The sequence below is a fragment of the Leucoraja erinacea genome, chromosome 19, assembly GCF_028641065.1.
Source record: "Leucoraja erinacea ecotype New England chromosome 19, Leri_hhj_1, whole genome shotgun sequence".
NCBI classification, from domain to species: Eukaryota; Metazoa; Chordata; class Chondrichthyes; order Rajiformes; family Rajidae; genus Leucoraja; species Leucoraja erinaceus.
Genome location: NC_073395.1, coordinates 18,923,393 through 18,946,151, shown reverse-complemented (window position 1 = coordinate 18,946,151; position 22,759 = coordinate 18,923,393). Strand labels below are relative to the sequence as shown.

Genomic DNA, 22,759 nt, shown 5'->3' with positions numbered 1-22,759 from the left:
AACGATTTAACTTTTTTTCAGTGAGGAATGCGGAGGAGTCACTGTGGTGGATGTTCATGTTAAAATGTATTTTGTGTGTTCTGTTGGGTTTTTTTGGAATGGCTGTATGGCAAATGCAATTCCTCGTGTGTTGTAAAACATACTTGGCTAATAAAGTATGATTATGATCTTTGCATAAGAGTTAATCCCATACAGAGAATATTCTGGTTCTATCTGATACGTCCCGCATCTAACTTCTAAATTGTAGAGAAACATTCACAAAACCCAAACAAGATCTGCATTATCAAATGAACCAGTAAGTTACAGTACAGCTAAAATAACATCTAGAGCAAAATACAAAGTGCTGGAGGAACTGAACAGGTCAGGCAGTATCTGTGGAGAGAACGGACAAGCGACCGTTCTTCAGACTGGTGGAGTGGAGGAAGAAAGCTGGAAAAGAGAGGTAGGGGTGGGACAAAGCCTGACTAGCGATAGGTGGATACAGGTGAGCAGGGGAGGGGGTCAACCACCTATCTGCCAATGACTCACTCCCCCATCACCCACCTCACCTGTAGTATCACTTGCCAGGTTTAGCCCCATCCCTACTTCTCTTTCTTGAAGTGGTTCTTTAACAGGGATTTCTTGTTAAATTTAAGATTGAATTTCGGGATAGCTGACCCAAATTTGACCCATGCACCCCAGGTCAAACTGCCCTGATCAATGGAGAACTGCGGATGCTGGAATATTGATTAAAAAAAAACAAAGTGTGGTGGAAGAACTCGGCGGATCAGGCAGCATCAGTGTAGGGAATGGACTCTTATTCAGAATGACCATGGCTCCCAATTTGGACATTGCTTTCACGTTGGAGACACCCTCCACTCCATACCCATCAGTCTGAAGATTTTAGAAGGATGACGGGGTGTTCATTGAAACTTGATGAATAGTGAAAAGCCTGGATAGAGTGCCTGTGTTTCCATCATCTCCACTAGTGGAAGAGTCTAGGACCAGAGTGCACAGTATCAGAATAAAAGGATGTATCTTTTTATGCCCCTGTCCCACTTAGGAAACCTGAACGGAAACCTCTGGCGACTTTGTGCCTCACCCAAGGTTTCCGTGCGGTTCTCGGAGTTTTTTGTCAGTCTCCCTGCCTGCTTCCACTACCTGCAACCACCTACAACCTCCGGGAACCGCACGGAAACCTTGGGTGGGGCGCAAGGTCTCCAGAGGTTTCCGTTCAGGTTTTCTATGTGGAACAGGGGCATTAGAAAGATGAGGAATTTCTTTAGTCGGAGGGTGGTGAATCTGTGGAATTCATTGCACCAGACAGCTGTGAAGACCAAGTCAATGGGTATGTTTAAGCCACAGATTCTTGATCAGTAATCAGGGTGTCGGGTTATGGGGAGATGGCAAGATAATGGGGTCGAGAAGGAAAGATAGATCGGTCATGACTGAATGACGGAGTAGACTTGATGGGCTGAATGGTCTAATTCTGCTCCTAGAAGTTATGAACTTGTGAAATGTCTGCCCTTTCTCTGCACGGATGCTACCTGACTCACACAGAGTTCCTCCAACGCTTCTTGTTCCAGATTCCAGCATCTGCAGTTCATAGTGTCTCTTGAAATAAAAGCTTCCCGTAACTGTCTTGATTAGTAAGGGTGTCAGTGTCAGAGGTTATGGGGAGAAAGCAGGAAAATGGGGTTAGGAGGGAGAGATAGATCAGCCATAATTGAATGACGTAGACTTGATGGGCCGAATGGCCTAATTATGCTCCTATCTCTTAAGATTTTATGAACTTGAGAGAGGGCTTACTTCATACTCTTTTTTAAAAAACGATCAGATATCATTATCAGAATGTGTATTTTTAGTACATTTACACGGAACATCTTTGCAAGTTGAAGCATGAATAAAAAAATACGGGGCAGGCGGGTAGAATGGTTAATGGGACTCCGGTGTGAAATAATTAATGGCGTGCAGAGCGGCGTTGGGTGTGTCTGGGAGGTTGATGAGATGTTCTGTAAATGCAACTTCTTAAAAGATTCATGGACCTTCCACTTCTAAGGGGGAGGCTTTTACAGCGCGTTTCCATCCTGACTATCGGTTACACGGACAAAAGAGAAGTGAGCCGAGTGAGTGTTGCTAACATTAGACCGCCGCCCGCGTCAACTTGACGGACTACATCTACATGACCGTCAATTTTTAATGAACACCCCGTCCGCCTCCGCTCTCTTACCTCGTTGGGACAGCGAGAGAGAAGTGATCGCAGGAGGTACAAGGACTCCTGCATTCCGCTTGGTAGAGTTGGTTCCTCTGGGTATTTTGGGGAAGGAGACGGGTTGGGACTGGTGTGAAACCGGTGCATCTGCAACAATATCCATAGATGGTTAAAATCTGCAGGGACTCCGCCGCCGGAGTGGTCTCGCCAGCATCTCCACTCCATCCTCACTTCCCAAAGCAACTGGTTGGAAAATAGAGAGAGAGGGGAGCGAGAGGGGGAGAGGGGGTGGTGGGGGAGGAGAGAGTACTAAAGGACATTAAACGTAGTAAGTTAGCTGGTTAGGCAGCATCTCTGGAGAGAGATAGAGATAGATAGATAGATAGAGAGCGAGAGAGAGGACTATCTCACGCAGATCCGGTTTGCAGTCGGGGGATCATGGACAGCGCTCTTGCCGCTTTCACACTGCCGATTCACCACAAGTATTAGTTGTGAAGACGAGGACTGACCTCCTCCGAAGCGGCAACGATGCCTTTCGATGGACTTGCAACTCTGAAGAACAAATTCTTCAATCCAGTCAAGGTGGAAGCCAAGTACGCCGTGGGAGACTCTCTGGGGCATCTCCGAAGGTACCGAGAGTTTAAAACAAAGTTTATAATGTCAATACATCCCCCAGTTTCATGTCGAGACAGCATACAATTCGCGTGTTTTTGAACGACGCCCTTCTGTACCTGCAGTCAGAACACAGTGGGCTTGCAGGCTCGAGTTATAGGGACAGGTTGGATAGGCTGACCCTTTTTCTTTGGGGACTGAGGGGTGGCTTTTTGAGGTGTACAAGATCATGAGGGGCATGGATAAAATGAACGCTCACAGTCTTTCCCCCAGGGTGAAGGAGTGTAAAACTAGAGGCACGGGTTTAAGGCGAGAGGGGTAAGATTTAAGGTGGATTTCAGGGGCAACATTTTCATTCTGAGGGTAGTTGGTATCGGGAATGAGCTGCCAGAGGAAGCTATAGAAGTGGGTAGAATTATCATTTAAAAAATGTATTGGGACAGATACATGGAAAGAAAGGGTTTTGAAGGATATGGGGCAAACGGAGGCAAATAGGGCTAGCGCAGTGTGCGAACTTGGTCGGCATGGACATGGTGGGCAGAAGGGCCAGTTTCCATGCTGTATATCTCTATGACTAGTGCAAATGTACCCACATGGGATCGTTATCCAGCTTTTTGTGTCTAACTTGGGTTCAATTCTAACCTTGCCGAACTTCTCGGCCATTTTAATCATCTTTTCACATGCTTTTACCTTAAAAACCGAAGATTAAATCTGCCGATTTCGTATAAACTTTAAAGAAAAGAGAACTTATCTCATCTACACACATTTCCTTAAAGGAAGGTCCGGGTAATTGGATACAGTCAGACTCCAAACATTTAACTTGGACTAGATATTATTATTTAATTTGGAATGATAATGTATACAGCAAATCTGGTTATAGATTAATATATTAAAAATATTTGTGGACTGCGCCTCCTTAGATGAATAAAATAATAGTATTTGAACGTAGATTGACAAATAGATGGACAGATTTGTGGAATCCCCAGCAGACTGGCAGTTAATTAGTAATATTACATTGAACAAACATCCTCATTTTATTATTGATGGCATGCTTACACTTTTCCTCATTAAAATATCTTGTAAGAAAGATTACAAGATAATAATCTTCCACTAAAATGCATCAAAATATTTATCATCTGACCCTGTTCTTACCATGTTGATTATTTCGTGATTGTACTCAGTTTTGGGTAGTATTAATAGTTTTATTTCAAGAATATCATTAGCTGCAACAAAGACTCACAAGATCGGGTACAATCGCCTGGAAAACAACAGACTGTCATGATAAATGTTGGCTGTTCAGGAGTGGTCAATAGAGATTTATTCGCAGAGGGCTGACTAATATTTGGAATTCTCCATCCAGATGGGTCAACAGACATTGGAATAATGCCAGAAAATGGTGCCAAGGTCAAAGGTCAGCCACAAATGGCAGAACAGGCACAATCATAGAACAGTACAGCACAGGAACAGGCCCTTTGGTCCACAATGCCTGTGCCGGGCATGATGCCAAGATAAACTCCTCTTGCTTGTGATCCATATACAGTACCTGCTTTTGATCCATACACCTCAACTTCTTGCATATCATTGTGTCTATCACAAAGCATCTTAAATGCCACAATCATAATCTGCCTCCCCCACCACCTCTGGCAGCACGTTCCAGGCACCCACTACCTCTATGTAAAAAAACTTGCCCCGCACATTTTCTTGAAACCTCACCCTCTCACCTTAAAACTATGCCCTCTAGTTTGACCTTTCCATACTGGGGAAAAGTTTCTGACTGTCCACCCTATCTATGCCTCTCATTATTTATAAACTTCTATCAGGTGTCACTGAGGAGATTGGTCTGCTCTTGCTTCTGTTTTTAAAAAAAATATTCTCATGCTTTTATGTTGTGCCTTTTATGTTAAAATTAAACGGGGGAATGCGATAAACATCCAGTGAAAACACAAGGTGCGGGAGTAACTCGGGGGGTGGGGTGGGGAGGATGGGGGGGGGGGGGGGGTGGTGGTGGGTGGTCCAGGCTAGTGGAGAGAAAGGACTGCTGACATTTCAGGTCAGGACCCTTCGTCTGACAAGGAATGCTTGGTGACGGTGAAGCCCCCACTCTGATCTCCACTCGGGTCGAGAGCCTGTTCAAAACTCCAACATCCTCAGCTGTATCAGTGTTGCTCCTTCACCGATTTGGTTGACTGATATGAACATTAGGAGTCTACAAATTGGGGCATGACTTCTCAGGAAGGAAGTCCAGACACAATTTGGTGAGGTACAGGTACAATTAAAACCCCGCTTGCAGCAGCACCACAGGCACAGACTCAGACCAACGCTCACAAAAACAAATTATACGTAACTTACCCGTAAAATTTCTAAAAGAAAGATGACTGCAAAAAAAGAAGACATCAGTGCAAAAACATAATCAGAATTCTTGATTAGTAAGGGGGTTTCTTGATTAGTAAGGATATCAAAGGATATGTGGAAAAGGCAGGAGAATGAGGTTGAGAGGAAAAGATAGATCAGCCATGATTAAATAGTGGAGCAGACTCGATGGGCTGAATGGCCTAATTCTGCTCCTAAGAACATGGAAAAAAAACAAGTTCATTTGGGCCGTGCTGTACTAATCTATTATCTCTGAGTTCCTCCTGTTCCAATCTTTGATTCCTTCCAAATCGAACCATTATCCGACTGGCAGCCTTGCATTTTGGAAGCACCTCTGTAACCTCTCACTCTTCCTTTAAGATTTCCCAGCTTTGTGCCAATTTGGAACTTCTGTGAAGCTCTTGGTGATATTTCCCCAATGTTAGTGTGTGTAATGGTTGTAGCTAATGCCACACAGAGATTTGAATATTTAAGGAGAAATTGATATGCCAAGTGGTCGAGATGGGCTGAAATAAAATTGCAGTAATTCCTCATTGCTATCCGAGCCCAGGGTTGTTTTACACAATGAAATCTGCTCCTACCTGCAACATTTATAATTTATATGAGCTTTGGATGGTTAATGCATCCCTGTGTGCATCCACAGCAGCCTCGTCTAGGTAGTTCCAACCCTTTTAATTGATAGCGTAACGAGGTGCTGGAAGAACTCAACGGGTCAGGCAGCATCTGTGGAGGGAATGGGCCAATTCTGTTTCAGGTTGGGACCCTGCTTCAGGCTGATGCTCCTGACCCAATGAGTTCCTCCAGCACTTTGTGTTTTGCTGAAGATTCCCACATCTGCAGTTTCTTCTGCCTTCCTCTTGAAAGATTGATCTGTTTAAAAATACACCATGGAAACAGGCCCTTCAGCCCACAGAGTCCATGCTGACCATCAATCACCATTCACACTAGTTCCATGTTAAGTCAATTTCTCATCCACACCCTGCACACCAGGGACAATTTATAGAAGCCAATTAACCTACAAACCTATACATCTTTGGATGTGGGAGGAAACCGAAGCACTCGGAGGAAACCCCCGCAGTCACAGGGTAAATGTCCACTCAGACAGTACCCGGGGTCAGGATCAAACTCGGGGTCTTTGGTGCAGTGAGGCAGCAAGAGGAACCAGTAATCAGCTGTGCACTGTCCGCCTTGTAATTGACAACCCTTTCTGGTCACACTGAATGCAGTACACCCACCACCAAAAACACCTGAGGACTTCACAGACTGCTTATTCCAATGGGTTGGGGCTGTCTCAGGGGTTCCTGTGGACTGGTAACAGCCTCAATCTGTGGCTTCAGGTGTACCGTGAATAGTTCTATATTTATGAAACCCTTTGCGTGTGATTACTGGTTCCTCTTGCCCCTCATAGGTAACTTCGTGAATAGTGAAACGTGTGGACAGAGTGGATGTGGAGAAGATGTTCCCACTCGTGGGCTAGTTTAGGACCAGAGGTCATAGCCTCAGAATAAAATGACGTACCTTGAGATAGGAAATGAGGAGGAATTTCTTTAATCAGAGGCTGGTGAATCTGCGTCATTGGGTATTTTTAAGCCACAGATTGACAGATTCTTAATTAGTATGGGTGTCAATGTTGTGGGGAGAAGGCAGGAGAATGGTTTTGAGAGGGAAAGATAGATCAGCTGTGATTGAATGGCTGTGCAGCCTTGATGGGCCTAATGGCCAAATTCTGCTCCAATAACTCATGAACATGAATTTATTATTCACTGACAAAAGAATAAGGTGGAAACAAAGAACTGCAGATGCTAGATATACAATAGCACAGTGCTGGACAAACTCAGCAGATCAGGGAGCTCTTTTCATGCCGTTGTGTTGTAAACTATTGAAGTGAATATGAAGTGCTCTTCAGATTTTGAAGCACAGGTAGCTCTTTCACTCTCATGCCTGCTCTGTCCACTAAAAGCGCAGCTTGACTCAGTGCTACCTTCTTACACTAACCTCGTGTCCCTTGATTCTCTTAAAATACAACAATGTATTGATCAGGTCTTGACTAGACTCTGACCAAGCTTCCACAGCTCTCTTGGGTGGAGAATTCAGAAAATTCGCCTCCCACTGGGTGAAGATATTTCTTATAATTTCACTTCTGAATTTTAATTTTGTTTCGGTTGGTTTAGACATGGAAACATGCACTTCACCACCCAGTCCACCCTGACCGATCACCCTTTCATACTAATTCTATGCTATTCCTCTTTCTCATCCACTCCTTACACACTAGAGGTAATTTACAGATGTCAATTAACCTACAAACCCTCATGTCTTTGGGATATGGGAGGAAACCGGAGCACCCGGACAAAACACATACGGTCACGGGGAGAACATGCAAACTCCACACAGACGAAACCCGAGGTCAGGATCGAACCTGGGTCTCTGGTGCCATGAGGCAGCAGTACTACCAGCTACACCACTCTGCCGCCCTTGTATCTGAGACTGTGATCCCTGATTGTCCCCGTCAGGGAGATGTCGATCCTGCCTATCCTGTCAAACCCCTTGCATTCCCAGCTTCCATCCTTCTAAAGCCGAGATTCCTTGCTCAGTCTGCTGAATCTCTCCTCACAGGGCAAACACAGGGAAAAAACTGGCGAACCTTTCCTGCACAGCACTTGCTGTCTCCACATCACACAGACCACCCTCCCCACCATCGACTCAATTTACCTTTCTCGCTGCATCGGGAAAGCAGCCAACATAATCCAGGACTATTCACACCACAGTCATTCCCTCTTCTCCCCTCTCCCATCAGACAGAAGATACTAAAGCTTGAAAGCATGTACCACCAGATTCAGGAACAGTGTCGTCTTAGCCGCTGCTATCAGTCTACTGAATGGTTCTCCCACCAGCCAGTGTGTAGTCAGGGTGTAGTCAACCTAGTTTGTTATTGACCTTGGACTTATTCTCTGTAACTGCAATGCTATAATCCAGGAACAAAATCTTCCCATCCGTTATCAGGCTTCTGAACGGTCCTTCCATAAGCTTGGGTACTGTCAGATTCACCTCTACCCTATTGCGGACATCGGACTTTGTCTCTGGAACTGATGCGCTACAATGCTGAGAACTATATTCTGCACTCTGTATTTTTCCCCCCCTCCCCCTTGCTCTACCTGTTGTACTTGAGTTTGACGATTGAATTTATGGATGGCATAACCAAGCTAAACCTAAACCAATCGCTGTAACACTTATTCTGGATGGTATTCTCTGATGTTATTGATAACATGCAAAGCAGCCAAGGACTGGTGGGCAAACAGCTAAACCCCCGGGCCGGTGTTTGAGCCGCGGGACTGTGTAACACTATATTCTTCCGGGGTGGGGTATATTTTCGCGCAGAGGGAGCATTATCTTTTGTACTTGTGTGATGGTTTCCATTACTGTCCATGTAATGTGTGTTTATTGTTGTTTTATTGTATTGTATTATATGTATGACTGCTGCAATTTCATTCAGACTAAGTCTGAATGACAATAAAAGGCTATCTATCTATCTATCTATCTAAAATATCTCGGTACACATGACAACAATAAACTGCTACTAACACCAATGCTCACCCCCCCAACGCAGGGCTGTAGATGGCACGAATGCGGAGGAGGAGGAGGAGATGGAGCTGAATGAGGATGGGCAGCCGGTGAAGGCGGGGGTGCTGAAGGGGCGGACCTTGTGCGACTGCCAATGCTTCGGGATGCCCAAGCGTTATGTCATCGCCGTCATGAGCGGCCTGGGCTTCTGCATCTCCTTCGGCATCCGCTGCAACCTGGGCGTGGCCATCGTGGAGATGGTCAACAACAACACCGTCTACATCAATGGCCGGGCAGAGATAGAGGTGGGTCTCGCACACAGTCACACAGCACCCGGACAGGCCCTTCGGCCCAACATGCCCATGCTGGTCAAGATGCCCCATCTACACTAGTACCACATGCCCGCATTTGGCTCATCTCCCTCTAAACATTTCTTATCCACGTACCTGTCTAACTGTCTTAATCATGTTTTTATTGTACCTGCCACAGCTACACGTTCTGGCAGCTCGTTCCATATCCCCACTCAGCGTGAAAATATTTCCCCTCACCTACCTATTACCTCAAACCTATGTCCTCTGGTTCTTGATTCCTCTACCCTGGGTAAACAACACTGTGCATTTACCCTATCTCCCTCATGATTGTATACACCTCTTGGTCTCTCATGCTCCTGCGCTCCAAGGAATAAAGTCCTAGCCTGCCCAATCTCTCCCTACAGCTCAGTCCCTCAAGTCCTGGCGACATCCTCGTAGATCCTCTCTGCATCTTCTTCCGGGAAAGGCTGGCTAACAATAATAATAATACTAATAATAAAAATAGATGCAGGAGTAGGCCATTCAGCCCTTCGAGCCAGCACCGCCATTCAATGTGATCATGGCTGATCATCCCCAATCAGTACAAAAAATTCTTAAGGGGTTCGACAGGCTAGATGCAGGAAGATTGTTCCCGATGTTGGGGAAGTCCAGAACAAGGGGTCACAGTTTAAGGATAAGGGGGAAATCTTTTAGGACTGAGATAAGGAAAACATTTTTCACACAGAGAGTGGTGAATCTCTGGAATTCTCTGCCACAGAAGGTAGTTGAAGCCAGTTAATTGCCTATATTTAAGAGGGAGTTAGATGTGGCCCTTGTGGCTAAAGGGATCAGGGGGTTTGGAGAGAAAGCAGGTACAGGATACTGAGTTGGATGATCAGCCATGATCATATTGAATGGCGGTGCAGGCTCGAAGGGCCGAATGGCCTACACCTGCACCTATTTTCTATGTTTCTATGTTTATCCCGTACCTGCCTTCTCCCCATATCCCCTGATTCCGCTATTTTTTAGAGCCCTATCTAGCTCTCTCTTGAAAGCATCCAGAGAGCCTGCCTCCACTAAAAAAAAAAAAAAAAAAAAAAAAAAAAAAAAAAAAAAAAAAAAAAAAAAAAAAAAAAAAAAAAAAAAAAAAAAAAAAAAAAAAAAAAAAAAAAAAAAAAAAAAAAAAAAAAAAAAAAAAAGCCCTCTGAGGCAGAGAATTCCACAGACAAAGGAGAAAGTGGGAAGGGGAATAGATATAGTACAAAGTAATAGGATAGAAAAAGTGCTGGGGGCACTCAGCATGTCAGGCAGCATCTGTGGAGGGAATGTGCGGGTGACGTTTTGGGTCTTTGGACTGACGGGTATGAAGCGGTGGGTATGTCCTGGTCTCCCATCAGTGGAGGAGCCGGGGCCGACTCGCCGTTCCTTCCTCACACTGCAGCGGTTGAAGGCTGCAGCTCACCGCCAACCTCTCCAGGGCACGTGGGGATGGGTGATCGATACCAGCCTTGCCATAATCCCAAGAGGAAATTAAAAAAATTACATTAAACTCCCTTGACAGCTTGTTACTGAAACATATCGGAGAACATTCCCAATTTAGCTTGTTTGGGAAGTGATTCATGCAATCTAATTTGCGGAATGTAATAGAGGTTTCAAAATGGACACCCCGCGAGCTGCCAGGCATGACACGGAATGACGTCAACTCATGATGAGTTAAAGGTATCAGAGAGAGGGCCCCTGGTGTCTGAGCCTTGTGGGTGGGCAGATGTACAGGTGAGGAGGGGCTGTAGTTAACTGGACACGGCACTGATGGTAAATGTCACCGAGGTTTTAATGTGTTTACTCGAGACGTAATAAGATTTACTGAAATGTTAGAGGATGCCTGGTGGGAATTGTTGAGTCTTAACAGGCACAGAGCATGGGCTGCTGCTGGGTCACGTACAGACGGAGCTCTTTAACAGTGCGATAGTTTACTCCAACAATCTATGATCTAACGTCTGAAGAAGGGTTTCGGCCCGAAACGTTGCCTATTTCCTTCGAAGCTGGGCAATATGCAACAAAACACAAAGTGCTGGAGGAACTCACCAGGTCAGGCAGCATCTGTGGAGGGCAATGGGTAGACGACGTTTCAGGCCGGGACCTTTCTTCAGACTCATTGAAGTAACGGGGAGAAAGCTGGGAAAGAGCTGGGGTCGGGCCAAAACCTGGTAAGTGACAAGTGGGGATTGACTCGGCGGGCCAGGTAGCATCTCTGGAGAAAAATAATGGGTTGTGTTTCGGGTCGAAACCCTTCTTCGGACCCAGTAGGTCAGAGTGATAGGTGGATACAGATGAGGGGGGGGGGGGGGGTTTGATTGCCAGATGGGTGAAGAAAAAGTGACAAAGGCTAGAGGTGCAAAGGAAATATGGTTATATGGAAACGAAAGAGATAAGGTGAGGAGAGGAGTGAAATGTAAAGCCAGAAGGAGGGATATGGGTGGAAGGGGGACGTGGGTGGGGGGGGGGGGGGGGGGGGGGGGGGGGGGGGGGGGTAGGGAGAGGGGACAGAGTGAGTGTGATAGTGGGAGAAACAGACATGCTCCAGAGACAGGAACGAGAGAGGGGAAGGGGGACGTTACTTAAAATTGGAGAATTCAATGTTCATACCATTGGGTTGTAAGGTATCCACGCGGAAAATTAGGTGCTATTTCTCCAGTTTACACCCAGTCCCACTCTGACAATGCTGGAGGCTCAGCACAGAAAGGTCTGTGTGGGTGACACAAGGAATCGCAGATGCAGGTCTATTTTTTTAAATGGCAGGTGGTACCTGAGTAACTCAGCGGGACAGGCACCATCTCTGTGGTACATGGTTATGTGACATTTTGGGTCTGAATCCTTCTTCAGATTGGAATGGGAAATGGAGTTAAAATGTTTAGTAATCAGAAGATCCAGCAGGCCTTGGAGGACCAAGCGCAAGTGTTCGCTTAGTCTACGCTTGTCTCACCAACGTAAAAGAGGCCATATTGGGAGCGCCTAATAAAGTAGATGAGGTTAGAGGAGGTGCACATTAAACCCCATCTCATCAGGATGCAGAATAATATGATGGTCAGATATAATGAGGACTGTAACACCCTGTTCCGTCTACTTTTCTCTTTTCAGAAGCCGCAGTTCAACTGGAACCCGGAGATTGTGGGTCTGATCCATGGCTCCTTTTTCTGGGGTTACATTGTGACTCAAATCCCAGGGGGATTCATCTCCAACAATTTTGCTGCAAACAGGTAGGAGCTTAGTGGTGGAGCTGAAATTCCTCAAGCGACCACAGTGAACTCGGCCCAGGTACTGGAAGGTTGACATGAAGCATGAAAGGGTGCAGAAGAGATTCACCAGGATGTTACCTGGGCTCATTGGGCTTGAGTCATAGGGATCGGTTGGATAGACTGGGACTTTTTCCTTTGGAGCGTGTGGGGTGATCTTATTGAGATGTACAAGATTATGAGGGGCACAGATAAACACCAGGATAAGCCAGTGTCAGTAACCGGCTAGACACTAGAGGGCACAGACTTAAGGTGAGAGGAGATAAATTTAATTTACCTCAAGGACAACGTTTTCACACACAGAGTAGTCCATATCATAATAAACATAATCGTAATAATACTTTATTAGCCAAGTATGTTTTGCAACATGCGGGGAATTTGATTTGACATACCAATAAAAAGCAACAGAACACACAAAATACATTTTAACATGAACATCCACCACAGTGCCTCCTCCGCATTCCTCACTGTGATGGAAGGCGAAAAAAAGTTCAATCTGTCCCTTCTTTGTCCACCACTGGTCAGGGATCCCTAACCTTCCGTTGACGGGACGATCTTACACCCGTAGCCGGCAGCGGGCCTACTTGTCGGGGCAATCAAGCTCCTGCATCAGGGGAATCTCAGCTCCCCGCGCCGGCAATCTACCCCGGGTCGGGGCTAGTCGAGGGTCGTGCGGCTTTTGGAGCTTCCCGACGTCGGTCTCAATCTGAGACTGCGAGCTCCTTGATATTAACCTCATCTGGAATGAGTTGGCAGAAGAAACTATACAACAGAGAAGGAGAGAGAGGGGGATGGAGAGAGAGATAGCGAGACGGATGGAGGGAGAGAGAGAGACGTATGGAGAGAGAGAGAGATAGATGGAAAGACAGAGAGATGGAAATAAAGACAAAGGTGTATATATATAGAAACAGACGGAGAGGTAGAAAGAGGCAGATTGATATGGAGAAACATAGACAAAATGTTGGAGTCAAAGAGATAATTTAATAAAATAGAGAGGGAGAGATTCAAAAATAGAGACATGCAGATTTTTTAAAAGGCAGACAGAAATAGGTAAAAGATTTGAAGAGCAAGAGAGGGATATGATGGGGGTGAAGAAGGGGAAAGATTTGCTCTGAGAATATTAGCCGCCAACTCCACTCATCCCCACATGTTCAGCTATATAAAGTCAAGTATTCATTGCTGGTGAGGACTTTCTCCCCAGAAGAGGCAGCATTTAATTCAGCAATGTGTCACTTGGGGCAAGCCTACTATCAGCGAGCAACTGAGTGAAGGGGCCTCTGTTTAGGGGTTGTTGGTGGAAGGATGATTAGGAGTCTCAGGTCGGAGAAGGGTCTTTGCTTTAAGCGTCTGATCAGCGGCGGTGACGATGTAACGCCCCCTCCATATCGCACTGAAGCATCAGCCGAGATTATTAGTCGAAACCTCTGGAGTGGAGCCTTTGGAATGGAAATGTCACCTCTTTTGACACATCTCACTTTGAGGGGAATGCGATAAACACAGCCTTGCAAATTTAAATGAGGCCGTCCGTGTTCAATCTCTCTCCCCCTGCTGCATGAAGGGTTTGAAGAGCTCATTGTCTGAGAGGCACGTCACCACTTTCCAACCTTGTAAAAGATCAGTGAGATCTTTTCTCTCCACCGCATGATATTCACTGCAATATAGGTGTGCCTGCACTGGGAAAGCAGCAGCTAGCAGGCTTCAGTGACTATTTTTATATTGATTTCGTTAATGTTCTTATTTGATTGTACAGAGGGCAACTAATTAACAATGGATGAGAACCATCTACCCCCTACCCTTCTTTCTTTCCCCCCCTCCTCCCCAGCCCAATGTCCACCCATCTCCTGCTATCTCCCACCACCCAAGTAACCCTGTCCCCCCCCCCCCCCCCCCCGCTGTACACTCCTGTGGCTCCCCATTTCCTTATAGTTTCCCTCTTTCCCTTTCAATCCATATCCCTCCTTTACATTTCCCTCCTCCTCTTCTTCTCTCCTTATCTGACACCCTTTTGTCTCCATTTCACCTCCAGACGTTGTCACTCACTCCACCCATCTTGCAACCACTGCTCTCCCCTCGCCTGTATCCACCCATCACTCTCCAGGCTTTGTCCAGCCCCGCTTCACTTTTTCCAGTTCTCTCCATTAGAACTGAGGAAGAGTCCCGACCCGCTATATTGTCTGTCCATTCCCTCCGCAGAACTTGCTGAGTTCTTCTAGCCTGAAGAAGGGTCCCAATTCGAAATGTCACCCACCCTTTTTCTCCAGAGTTGTGGCCTGACCTGCTGCGTTACTCCAGCACTTCATGTCTCTCTCTGGTATAAAGGAGCATCTGCACTTTGTTTCCAAAATCCAGTCATTTCACGGTCACCTGCTTATCTGCTCCTGATTTATTTAATTAAACACACTTGCATTTCTCATTTGCCACTTTGGGGAATTTAACTTTTATTTCCAGTTCAGTGATCTGGGCTGTGAATCCTCAATCTTGCTGCATAACCGCTAGGCTGCCGTGCCTCTGTCTGAGTTGTAACGGCTGGCTCTGTACACGGGGAGAGGATATGCTCATTCACTGTAGTCACTTCTGCTTGGGTAGCTCACAACCCAATTGTATGAACATTGAGTTCTCCAATTAGTCCATAAGTTATAGGAGCAGAATGAGGCCAATCAGTCCATCGAGTCTACTCCACCATTCAATCATGGCTGATCTATCTTTCCCTCTCAACCCGATTCTCCTGCCTTCTCCCCATAACCCCTGATACCTTTACTAAGAATCAAGAATCTGTCAACCTCTGCCTTAAAAATACCCAATGAATTGGCCTCCACAGCCGTCTGTGGCAATGAATTCCACAGATTCACCTCCTTCTGATTAAAGAAATTCCTCCTCATCTCCTTTCTAAAGGTACTATTTTAGGTTACCAACCTACAAATATCTCCCCTTTATTTTTCCCCTCGTCCCAGTGCCCCACCAGGATGCACAATAATTTCCTCCCTTTTCCCCTCCCCCTCCACCCCTGTTTCCCTTCCTGGTCCCCTTCCACTTATATTCCTTTGACTTCATATTTCATGTCTCCTCTCCTCTTATCTCACATTTTTCATATTTTTCATATCTGGCCTTTGTCCAACCTTCTGTCTCTCACAAAAAAGGCCGCACCTGTATCCACCTATCACTTGCCAGGCTTTGCCCTGCCCCCCCCCACCTCTCTTCCAGCTTTCTCCCACCCACTCCATCAGTCAGAAGAAGGGTCCCAATCGTCACTCGTCCATGTCCTCCACAGATGTTGCCAGATCCATGGTCTCCAGAGATGCTGCCCAACCCTCTGTTACTCCAGTACCTTGTGTCTTTATTTTTTGTAAACCAACATCTGCAGTTTGTCGTGTCTAGCCGGTCACTGATACTGGTTTATCCCGGGCCTTGTCAGATGATATGGCCCATGTAAGGTGAGCGATCTGCTGCCAAGGCTGTGAATTATTCACCGTGCTATATCCCTGCCTCTGTCTGACAAAGCCACTGTTATCAGAACAGCAGAGCAGACGGTTGAATTGAATACTGGTAATTATCCTTGGGGGTGGGGGGTGGTCCTCGATGGCTACACACAGGGGGAGATTTTAAGATCACGAATGGCTCCACTTATTTGTGAAGCCAAATATCAATTATCAAAGAGACGTTGAATAAAGCCGAGTAAAGACATTGAATAAAGCGCAGTAGTTGATTTGCTGCATTACAGCGCCAGAGACCCAGATTCGATCCTTACCTCAGGTGCTGTCTGTAGCACGGAGTTTGTACGTTCTCCCTGTGACCACGTGGATTTTCTCTGGGTTCTCTGGATTCCTCCCACATTTCAAAGACGTGCAGGTTTGTAGGTCAATTGGCTTCTGTAAATTGTCCCTAGTGTGTAGGTTGGTGCTAGTGCATGGGTGTTCGCTGGTTGGCACAGACTCGGTCAGCCGAAGCGCCTGCCCTCGCGCTGTCATTCAATATGCCCATGGCTGACCTGTCCCAGGCCTCAACTCCATTTTCCAGTAATCCTCAGTTTGCTGATCTTACAAAAATGTAGCTCTCTCTTCTACCAATAGTTTTATCTTCAGGCCTGAATAGTCATAGAGCTGTACAGAACGGAAACCGGCCCTTTGGCCCAACTTATCTATGCCAGCCAAGTTCCATAGCCCACTAAACCCATCCTAACCATATGTGATGTCCAAATGTCTTTTGAAAGACTCAATGGTACCCTAGCTCAGGTCCATTAGGAATAGGTAGTAAATGTCACTGCTGCTTGTATCTTTAGTGGAAACCAGCATCTGCGGTTCCTTCCCACATAGGATAAAGCAGCAGTTCCACTGTTCATGGTGTTAACAGGCCAGGTGTGGAGTCAGCGCATGAGAGACCTGAGACCGAGAGACCTGAGCGTTTCAGAATCAGGAAACACTCATGATTTGTCAAGTGCATTTATTTTCAAAATAGAGTGGGCTTTGAAACCAAGCACAAGGACCATTGTCACCAAGGCATTCCATAGTGATGGTGCCAGCTCCACTTTGCTCTCCCCATCTGAACTCAGGCCTTGCTTCCAGCAGTGGGCCATTTGCAGTATTACAGTCTCGTTTGTTGTCACGTGTACTGAGGTACAGTGGAAAGCGCTTGTTGCGTGCTATCCAGTTGCCGTGAGTCAACACCCAGACCCCTGTTCTTGTGTGAAGCTCTCCACCACCCTGATCTCAAAGTGCCAACTGTGACAGTGCTGCAGTTACTCAGCAGCTCAGGCAGCACCTCCGGAGAAAAAGGATAGGGGCGATTACAAGGATGCTGCCTGGATTAGGGGGGTATTAGCTATGGGGAGAGGTTGCCCAAACTTGGGCAGTTTTTTCTGGAACGTCGGAGGCCGAGGGGAGATCTGATGGAAGTATGTAAAATTATGAGAGGTATAGATAGGGTAGACAGTCAGAACCTTTCTCCAAGGGTGGAAATGTCAAAGACAAGAGGCCATAGCTTTAGGTGTAAGTTACCACAGGAATGTCACAGTGTAGGTCGCCATGTGAATGAATTGCTGAACACTGTTTTCTAAGATGGACTGAAGCTCGAACACTCAAATGAGTGAATATACCAACACTCCCCCTTCTAATATCTTTCTTCTTTTATCCTAGGGTTTTTGGAATAGCTATATTCCTGACTGCGACACTAAACATGCTCATCCCATCGGCAGCGAGAACGCATTTTGGTTGTGTTCTGTTTGTAAGGATACTTCAGGGACTAGTGGAGGTATGGATTGCGATCTACTTTGACAGTGGGTGATGGTGAACCAGGGGCAAAGGGATAAACAGTCATAAAACCGATTGATGCACAGCAGGCTTTAATGTCATGTGAAGCATTATTAGTGTACTGGCATGTCCATGACAGCAGGTAAAAGCATTCAGGGCCATAGAGTCACACAACGAGGAAACAAACTCTTTGGCCCAACCTACCCACGTTGACCAACAAATCCCATCGACACTACTCCCACCTGCCTGCGTTTGGCCCACATGCCCCTAAACCCAACTTGTCTAAACCTATCAACGCACCTGTCTACATGTTCCTTAAACATTTTGACAAAAGTTAAACCTGTCATCAACTACCTCATCCGGCAGCTCGCTCCATGCCTACTACCCTTTGTGTAAAAACATTGCTCCTCAGGTTCCTAGTAAATATTTCCACTCTAACTTTAAACTGATGAGGGATACGGATAAAGCAGGAAACATTTCCACTGATTAAAGGTAGATAAAATTAGAGGACATGGGTTTAGGGTAAAAAAGCTTAGAGGGTTTGAGGGACCTCCTTCACCCAGAGATGTGTGAGCACCTGGGACACGTTGCCGGAGAAAGTGGTGGAGGCAGAGCCACTGACAGTGTCCCAGAAGTATGTAGATGAACACTTGAATTGCCCCGGGATAGGAGGCCACGTGCCAAGTGCCGGGAGATGGAATTAAGTAAGAAAGAGTGCAGAAAAGATTCGCCAGCATGTTGCGAGCTTGTGTTAAAGGGAGATGTTGGATAGGCTGGGATGTTTTTCTTTGGAGCATAGCAATGACCTTATTGAGGTGTACAAGATCATGAGGGACATGGATAAAGTGAACACTCATAGTCTTTTTCCCAGGGTAGAGGATTCTAAACCTAGAGGGCACAGGCTTAAGGTGATAGGGGAGAGATTTGAGAGGGACCTCCGGGGCAACTTTTTCCGTCAGAACGTAGTCCGTATCTGGAGTAGCTGCCAGAGGAAGCTACAGAAGCGGATACAATTACAATATATAAAAGATATTTGGACAGATATGTGGATAAGAAGGGTTTAGAGGTATATGGACCAAATGCAAGCAAATGAGGGGCAGCACAGTGGCGCAGCAGTAGAGTTGCTGCCTTGCAGTGCCAGAGACTCGGGTCTGATCCGGACCACGGGTGCTGCCTGTATGGAGTTTGTACGTTCTCCCTGTGACAGTGTGGGTTTTCTCCGGGTGCTCCAGTTTCCTCCCACACTCCAAAGATGTGCAGGTTTGTAGATAAATTGGCTTCTGTAAATTGTCTCTAGTGTGGAGGAACGATCTAGTGTACAGGGCTGGTTGGTCAAAGTGGACTAGGTGGGCTGAAGGGCATGTTTCCACACTGTATCTCTAAAACAAAAACGAAAAGTACAATGTTTAATAGACATTTGGACAGATATGACTAGGAATGGATTACAGGTCTATGTGGCACATGCAGGCAAAGATGTCTAGCCCAGTAAGCCAATGTGGATAGCCTGGGCAAGGTGGACTCAATGGCTTGTTTCCATGCTGTACAGATTTAAATCTCTTCTCCTCTCAGGCAGTGCCTTGGTCTGAGGATGATTTGCTCCCTCTCTGGTTTAGTGGGTTCTGAGGTGGCTGATTTGGGAACTGGGAACTCAGCCACAAATCGAGGTAGAGGCCTATGGTGCTGCTTCATGTTTCTTGCATAGGTACAGTAGTTCTGCGTCATAACTGAACGACCCAGTTCCCACTGAGGCAGAGAATTCCAACGGCTTACAATGCAACCAAGTAAGGAATGGCCAATGATAGACACAAAGCACTGGAGTAACTCAGCGACTCAAGCAGCATCTCTGGAGAACATGGATAGGTGATGTTTCTTCATACCCGAGTTTGCAGAAGGGCCCTGACCTGATACGCCGCCCATACTTTTTTTCCAGAGATGCTGCCTGACCCACCGAGTTACTCCAGCACCTTGTGTCTGTCTTTGGTATAAACCAGGATCTGAAATTCTTTTGTACACAAAAAAGCTGGAGAAACTCAGCGGGTGCAGCAGCATCTATGGAGCGAAGGAAAAAGGCAATGTTTCCTTTTTCCTTCGCTCCGTAGGTGCTCCATAGATGCTGCTGCACCCGCTGAGTTTCTCCAGCTTTTTTGTGTACCTTTGATTTTCCAGCATCTGCAGTTCCTTCTTAAACACTCTGAAATTCTTTTCATCTACATTTAGGAATGAAAAATCCCTGCTCTTGAAATACCGGAAACCTTGAATAGGCAGCTTTAGTGTGTGTTTGCGTGCTTGGAGCTTATGTCTCCTTTGATATTAGTTAGTCTTGCTCCAAGCGTAGTTGTAATGCTACAGCTCGCAATGTGACAGAGCTACATCCAAACTCAAGGGTGGTGCAGTTAATATCCCAATGTGCATGTTAATGGAACATTGGCTAACTAATTAAATTACTCACCTGGCTATATCAAGCTCACTGATCAATCATTTAAAATTAAGAGGTTGTTTAAATTCGGTGGAAAGTGCAATGTTAAGCAATGATAAACCCAATCCTATTCTTGCCAAAGGTACTAAAACTCGGTTGTTTGTTCATTATCTTCCCCATCTTGTTATCAGTGGTAATTGTAAATTCTGGGTGATATGATTCAGACAATTGCATGCAATGATATGATAATCTGTTGAATGACTGACAGTTTTCTGTGTTCCTCTGGGAGATCTTCCTTAAACTTAGGGGGCTTTAGGGGGAAGAGAACGTGAACTGATTCACACGTTGATTAGTACGGGTGTCAGGAGTTACGGGGAGAAGGCAGGAGAATGGGGTTGACTTGAGAGGAAGAGAAAGATCAGCCATGATTGAAAGGCAGAGTAAACTTGATGAGCTAAATGGCCTACAAGTTTCACGGGTGCCTGCCGTTAGCGCCACGAGTCGCTAAGTTGCGTCCACGAGTTCCGACGTTCCCTCTACGTTAATTGTACGTAGTTACCACGAGTTTAATTTGTTTTAAACTCGGGGTACCCCGTGGGTCAACTCACACCGTGAGACAGGGGTTTAATTCTGCTCCTATCCCTTATGAACTGGATCCAGGGTTCTTTGCAAAGAAAGGGAGGTGCCTGCGGAGACTGCCTGCTCTTCTGGAAGATTTGCCTGCTCGCCTGTGATTTGGGTAAACCTCTGATTCACTATTGGAGATGTTGAGCATAGGGTTATACCGAACTGAAACGGTCTGAAGAAGGGTCTCGACCCGAAACGCCGCCCATTCCTTCTCTCCAGAGATGCTGCCTCACCCGCTGAGTTACTCCAGCATTTAGTGTCTAACTTCGATTTAAACCAGCATCTGCAGTTCTTTCTTACACAAACAGACCCTTTGACCCAACTCGTCAATGCCGACCAAGATGCTCTATCTCAGTTAGTCCCAATTTGGCCCTATTCCACTAAACCTTTCCTATCCATGCACCTATCCAAGTGTGTTTTAAATGTTGTCGTTGTACCTGCCTGTATTACCTCCTCTGGCAACTTGTTCCACATAATCACCACCCTCAGTAAATTGTGGCTTTGGGACCTTTGGGAATTTTGGCAAGGTTCTGGCACAGACTGTAGACCACGGCTGCATTGGAGCTCCTGAGCCTCCCTGACTTTGGGTGCACCACACACAACACTTGAGGAAGTGAGACACAAGAAACTGCTAGATGCTAGAATCTCGAGCAAAACACAAGTGTTCGAGGAACCCAGTGGCATCTGTGGAAGGAATGGACAGACGACATTTCTAGTTGGATTCACTCTTCCGACTGGTTAACTTTAGACTTTAGATACAGTGCAGAAACAGGCCCTTCGGCCCACCGAGGCCGCTCCGACCGGCGATCGCTGTACACCAGCACCATCCTACACACTAGGGACAATTTTACAATTCCACTGAATCCTATTAACCTACAAACCTGTAGGTGCCTGTATGTATGGACCAATTCCCCACATCACTGCACTTCAAAATGATTCCATTGTAGTGAAGTACTTTGGGATAATCTGGTTAATAGAAGACATCACACATGTCTGATGAAGGGTCCCATCTGAAACATCACCTATCCATGTTCTCCAGAGATGCTGCCTGCTGACCTCCTCAGTTATTTCAGCACTTTGTGTCTTTTTCTGTGAGGCAGCATCTGCATTTCTTTTTTTCTACATGACATACATTGCTAAGTTTGCAAGGCTTCTTGTTGCACTCGAACTGTGGAGTTACTGATGTATCCAACTATATTCCCTCCAATATATGCTCAACAGCACTGGGCCAGGTATGATCAAACTTGAGCTCTGTGTGGCTGGATCACAACTGTGGAATTCATTGCCCACAGTCGGCTGTGGAGGCGAAGTCAGTGGATATTTTTAAGGCAGATTCTTAATTAGTATGGGTGTCAGGGGTTATGGGGAGAAGACTGGAGAATGGGTTTGAGAGGGAAAGAGATCAGCCATGATTGAATGGCAGAGTAGACTTGATGGGTCAAATGGCCTAATTCTGTTCCTGTAACTTGAAATTATGAAGTAATTAGCTTCCTTGCCTAGGTAATGCCTGGTGGTGTGAGACTAGATTTTATTGTAAGTTCTGGTTCCCAATGTGCAATGGTTGTTAATGATGTTTCCTGTTTTTGCAGGGTGTGACTTATCCAGCATGCCACGGACTATGGAGCATGTGGGCTCCACCTATGGAAAGGAGTCGTTTGGCTACCATATCTTTCTGTGGTCAGTATCTCTGCTCTTGGTCTCATTTTGTTATTTCCTCCCAAGCAACGGTTCAATGGTTTCTTTATTATCTCATGCACCAAGGATTACAATGAAATATGTTTTCTGCATACAGATCAGCAAGACTATGTATTGCCATACATAAGCACCATCCCCTGGTTAGTACAGAATGTGCACAACAGCCCACTGAGTATATGCAAGAGGCGGCATTTTGCAGTCTCAGCTGCAGTTGGCCACAAATGCCAGCTGCAACCATCGCCTCCATTCCTGTCATCTAGTGAACCGTCGTCCCTTTCCTGCTTGCACAGCCCTCTTCAGCCCTTGTTCCCTGGGGGGCCCTCTCCCAGAGCCGGCATCCAGAAGGCAAAGCCTTGGTTCTTTTTACCAGGTCTTTTGTGCAGCATCCGCAGCCATCTCCCTCCATCCTCTTCTCCGATTCCCGGTCTTCCCGAGCAGGGTGTCGGGCTTGGCGGCTATCCCCC

At 46.2% G+C, this 22,759-nt stretch overlaps 1 protein-coding gene across 1 annotated transcript in view; it reads left to right on the top strand.

Moving 5' to 3' along the window:
* The first annotated feature begins 2,577 nt into the window (after nt 1-2,577).
* slc17a8 (solute carrier family 17 member 8) overlaps nt 2,578-22,759 on the top strand; it is a 40,723-nt gene continuing 20,541 nt past the window's right edge. The window contains exons 1-5 of the mRNA XM_055650514.1: nt 2,578-2,820; nt 8,778-9,036; nt 12,160-12,278; nt 17,444-17,558; nt 22,190-22,277. Of these exons, the coding sequence (XP_055506489.1) occupies nt 2,720-2,820; nt 8,778-9,036; nt 12,160-12,278; nt 17,444-17,558; nt 22,190-22,277 (682 nt within the window). The 5' untranslated portion in view covers nt 2,578-2,719. The remainder of the gene's footprint in view (nt 2,821-8,777; nt 9,037-12,159; nt 12,279-17,443; nt 17,559-22,189; nt 22,278-22,759) is intronic.